The following is a 5,505-nucleotide window of genomic DNA, read 5'->3' as shown; positions in this document are numbered from 1 at the left end:
TTTTTACACTTTGTGCAGCACTTTGTGACCCTGGTCTGTGAAAAGTGCTATAGAAATAAAGCTTACTTACTTACTTACTTACTTACTTACTTACTTACTTACTTACTTACTTATAAATAACCAAAATATTGCCTATTTCCCTAAAGCTCCTCCTTCAGTTCCCAGCTTAGGTTCTGTTCCAGATTAGTGGCAGCAGCAATTAGCAAACACCTGGTGGAACTGCAAGGTGTACTACAGTGCTCTTATGAACAGCTGCAAACAGCATCATGCAGAAGCACTGTTGTGATGATGTTGTGAAGGGGGAGTGTCAGAATGGGTAGGAACTTATTAAAGACACAGAACCCAATTTCACTTGATTGTGTTGTAAAATGGCATTGATTTCCTGGAGAACATAAATTCACCTTTTTAAGATATTGACCCTTATTCCCAACATATGAAGACACTCCTTCCATTACACAAATATATAAACTTTACAAAACCTGACAGTTTTTGAGCTTTTTATTTGCTTTGTATTGGTAAATAATCTCTCTTTAATTGTCTGTTCACAGATTTCTTCTATTCAAGTGGACTGATTCGGTGTAGAGGTCACTGCTGCTCCAGAACATCATTATGGCTCACAGTTAATGCCTTTGAATTTACTGACTGTCTCTGACATTAAGAATATGCAATCAGTCAAGCAAGACACTGACTCCAGTGAGACATACAGTGGGGATGATGCCTTGGTGCTTGCTGTGGCTTTACACAGATCTAACAAAAATCTTGTACCTCACAAAATTTCATCATTTCCTTTCAAGACTAAATCTACATGCCGCAGAAAACGCGAGTTCATCCCAGAGGAAAAGAAAGACACCATTTACTGGGAAAGACGACGCAAAAACAATGAAGCTGCCAAGCGCTCAAGAGAGAAGAGACGCATTAATGACATGGTCCTTGAAAACAAGCTGATGGCACTTGGAGAGGAAAATGCCTCCCTCAAGGCAGAACTGCTGTCTTTAAAAATGAAGTTTGGCTTAGTTAGTTCATCAGCATATGCCCAAGAAGTTCAAAATGTATCTAGTCCCCCCACGGTAAACTCCCATGAAGAGTTGATATCTCCCACTGCTGTCCAGAGTTTATTCCAAAGAGATCTTGCACATGTAGAGCTAAGCAAAAGCTGTGCATCAGCTATTAAACACTTACCTCTCATGCCTGAAACATGGGCTGCAAGTCAAGCAAGCTTTACTGTCTATAGGACAGCAGATTTTAAAGAAGAACCAGAAGAAAATACCACCTGGCAGGAAACTAGTACACCATATAAACTTTACAAAAATTGCAAGGTTAGCCATTTGTCTGATGTCTACTCTCAAGCAGCATCATTCATGCAGACTGCCAGGTCATCCAGTAACTCGCTCAGGAACTCAGATGAAAATTCTTTATGCAAAGCATCAGATGGTGACGATGAGCAGCAAGTCCCTAAGGGATTGGGGCCTTCTGTAGCTGACCAAAGAAGTGTTATTGTTTCTACTCACAAAGTGCCAGATGTCAGTTCTTCAGCTTTGCCACATAAACTACGAATCAAATCAAGAACCATCCAAATTAAAATGGAGACAACTGACCCTGAATATGAGTCCTCTGGAAAGACTTCTTCTGCCAGCATTTTAGAAGGAGTGTGCTTCCAGAACTCCTCAGCATACATGCAGCCTTCTCACTGTCCTTTGTCTGTGCAGGTGTCCAACATGCAAGGCTGGAGCCGTGGGTCTGAAAGCAGCGTTGCTACACAGTGGCTGCCAGAATAAACAAGTCTTAAGCTCAATACTAGTTCAAAACCATTGTAAATTCCTATGAACACTCATATACTGAGGATATCTATCCGTAAGTGTTGGCACTGTGTCAACAAAACTGACCTCTTTGACAAAATTAACCACAACATAGAAAGATTCTGAAACAAAGTTAGCCAAAAGCATCAATGTGTAGACTTTATCAAAGAGATGCTGATGTTCATATCACAATGAATGAAATATGATCTTGTTGTACTTTGGATTTTAAGTAGTACTTGTGGCATTGTTAACACTGATATCGAGTAAATTTAAAAAAACTAAATGTTAAATTTTTCCCAGACTTGTGATTTTTTGGGGAAAACACAGTTCATTAAAATATGCTAAGAGTTCAGGTTTCAGGGGTTTATTCAGGACTACACTTAGAGTTAAATTATTTGCCATGTATTGTTCTTGTTTATTTGACATAAACAAGAGCCTGACGTTCCTGCTGCTCAACTGGTGCAAATCCAAAATGTACTTGGTTATTGGCAGAACTACAGAAGACCACCACGATGCAGTGAGTGGTTGGCTGATACAGCTCTTTCTCACTCCACATGACTTCACATAGAAACACAGAGATTGGGCAAACAAAATTGCTTAAGACATAATGATTTATTGTGAAACTGTAAATTATGTTTTTTGTTCTGATAACATAGTTCTATAATTACATAGCTATCATAAAGCTCCAACTACACTCCAAGGAATAATTGAATCCTTAAATCTTCTGTGATCTTCTGTGATTTGACATCTTTCTGATACAAGTAAGGGAACTATTACTCATCATAACTTCACAGAACCTCCCCTAAAAAATTTTTTTTAAATCCTTTAAGTCACTTTACCAATTTAATTGATCAGTGTTTTGTTGCCTTTCATAACGTTCCATAACATTAATTTTGTCTGATCACCCACTGGACATGCCCCACCCAGGCACTGAGTAAGAAAAGCAACTCACTGAGTAATGCTCACTGACAGCAGGTTGGATTAAAAATTAATGGTAAGTGGAGGCACGTTCTCTGGAGTGATGAATCGCGCTTCTCCATTTGGCAATCTGATGGATGAGTCTGGGTTTGGCAGTTACCAGGACAACGGTACTTGTCTGACTGCACTGTGCCAATTTTAAAGATTTTTGGAGGGGGGATTATAGTGTGGGGTTGTTTTTTAGGAGCTGGGCTCATCCTCTTAGTTCCAGTGAAAGGAATTTTGAATGCTTCAGCATACCGAGACATTTTGGACAGTTCCATGGTCCCAACTTTGTGGGGACAGTTTGCAGCTGGCCCTTTTCTCTTCCAACATGACTGTGCACCAGTGCACAAAGAAAGGTCCTTACAGACATGGATAGCAGAGTCTGGAGTGGATGAACTTGACTGGCCTGCACAGAGTCCTGACTTCAACCCGATAGAGCCAGGCCTTCTTGTCCAACATCAGTATGTGACCTCACAAATGTGTTCCTGGGGGTCAAAAATCCCCATAAACACTCCTAAATCCTAAACCTTGTGGACAGCCTTCCCAGAAGATTTGAAGCTGTTTTAGCTGCAAAGGGAGGACCGATGTTAAATTGAACCCAGTCGGTTAGAAATGGGATGTCACTTAAGCTCATATGTGAGTCAAGGCAGGTGAGTGAATACTTTTAGCAATATAGTGTATAACAGACTATACTTAATAAATACAACTGTAGAGGATTTATAGACACAAATAACTGCATAATTTTGAGGTGAAAGCAAAACGGCTTAAAAGTAGTTCTCAAACTTAATTCTCAAAGGTTCAAATCTGATTCCTGACTGAACCTGATCAGGTTCCAGTTACGAACTAGTAATGCACTAGTTCATGATTAGTTTATATTGCAACTTCATAAAAGCTAGTAATGAACAAATACCTTTTACTGAATTGGCTTACAATTTACAAATAAAGCAACAAGACCTCATCAACTAAAACTTGTTAAGTTATATGAGATGTATTGCATCATATAACAACACATAGCATGCTAGTTTAATAAACTGAACTGTCTCCCTTCAATGACCTGTCGAAACTTTGGTACCTTCTGAAATTCCACTGTGTTCTCTAAAATTCTGATTTCACCAGGTCAACCCTTTTGAACTTTTTTTAAAAGTATAAATTAAAGTATGATTAATGTATAAAATTTCCAGTGTTTAATAGAAGTATAAACTAACTTTACTGGAATGAAAATAATATCCACGTGAAGCTCTTGAACATTTTGCCTGCCAGTAATCACCAAACTTGTTTGATCTGACCTTAAAATGGAACAAAAGCCAAAGGCCTAGCATAGATGCTGGCAGAAACTGGTAAGGCAGTGTCATCATCCACAGGGAAACATGTTCTGTACTGTCATGGGGTGAAAAGCCACTAGGCAAGGAAGAAACCGTTACTTCAAAAGACATATAAAAAGCCAGATTGCAGTTTGAAAATGCACAGAAGGATACAGATCTTCATCTTTGGAAACATGTATTGTGGTCTCATGAAACAGTTTGAGCACAATGAACACTGTTAAGTTTGGAGAAAGAAGGAGGATGCTTGTTCAACCTAACTGAAGTATGGGGGTGGCAGTGTCATGTGGTGCTGTTTTGCTGCAAGAAGAACGGTCACATTTCATAAAATAGATGTCATTATGAGGAAAGAACATTAAATGGAAATATTGAAGCAAATCCAAAGACATCAACCAAGAAGTAAGAACTTGGGTCCAGACTGGTCTTGTCTTTCAAATGGACAATAACCCTAAACTTACAGTCACTTTGATTTCAAAGTGACTTAAGGACAATAATGCCAATGTTTGGCTGTGGCCATAACAAAGCCCTGATCTCAGTCTAATGGAGAAGTTGTAGGACGACCTTACAATTTCAAGCTACCTACAATATGGACGGACTGCTCACCAGTTCTGTCAGGAGGAATGAGCTCCAGCAAACTAATGTGATAACTTTGTGGAAGGAAACCCAAAAGGTTTGACCCAAGTCATGTAGTTTAAAACAGTTATCCCTGACACTGACCAAATGTATGTTTGCAGTTTAGTATACTACTGCTAACCCTGTCCCTGTTGAGAACTTCTCAGTAGAGTCCCTGAGCTGCCTGCTCTGTTTTTTATGATGTTGTTTGTTCACAAATGTCCATTAATAAACTTCTGAGGTCTTTACATCCTGTAATGAGCTCCGCCTGTATAAATTACTCGCAGGCCATTTTATTGATCAAGTGGGTTGAATACAAATGCATTCCATACTTTCAATTTTCATTCATAAAAATATTTGAAAGCCATAAATTCAACTTCATATTTGTGCTGTATATTTTGTCTTGGTCTTTCACATAAAATCCCATTAAGATAAAATGAGGAAAATTCTGGCCAAACTTTAAAACTTATTAAAGGAGAAATGCAAATTGTTTCTTCAATAAATTCTACATTTCTCTTACTCAAATACAATCAGCTGAGTCCAGTAAAAGGCTTAATAAGGAAAATTACTTAAGTCTACGTCCTTTTCCCATGGAAAAAAAAATATATATATATATATCCAATACCGCTTGGATTGATTACAAGAAAGCCTATGACTCAATGCCACACACTTGGATCATTGAATGCTTAGAGATGTACAACATCAACAGGACTCTCAGAGCCTTCATTGCAAACTCGATAGGGCTGTGGAAAACCACCCTTGAAGCCAACTGCAAACCACTTGCACAAGTGTCCATCAAATGTGGCATATACCAA

General features: G+C 38.7%; 1 protein-coding gene across 3 annotated transcripts in view; it reads left to right on the top strand.

The window, feature by feature from the left end:
• Positions 1-4,938, top strand: part of nfil3 (nuclear factor, interleukin 3 regulated) — a 16,845-nt gene extending 11,907 nt beyond the window's left edge. For all 3 annotated transcript variants that reach the window (XM_017307676.1, XM_008423820.2, XM_017307677.1), the window contains one exon: positions 549-4,938. In XM_017307676.1, the coding sequence (XP_017163165.1) occupies positions 624-1,775 (1,152 nt within the window). In that variant the 5' untranslated portion in view covers positions 549-623 and the 3' untranslated portion in view covers positions 1,776-4,938. The remainder of the gene's footprint in view (positions 1-548) is intronic.
• The last annotated feature ends 567 nt before the right edge of the window (positions 4,939-5,505 follow it).

Source organism: Poecilia reticulata, linkage group LG12, assembly GCF_000633615.1.
Source record: "Poecilia reticulata strain Guanapo linkage group LG12, Guppy_female_1.0+MT, whole genome shotgun sequence".
In the NCBI taxonomy this organism is placed as follows: Eukaryota; Metazoa; Chordata; class Actinopteri; order Cyprinodontiformes; family Poeciliidae; genus Poecilia; species Poecilia reticulata.
The sequence above is the reverse complement of the archived record's forward strand: the minus strand, read 5'-3'. Positions and strand labels throughout refer to the sequence as shown.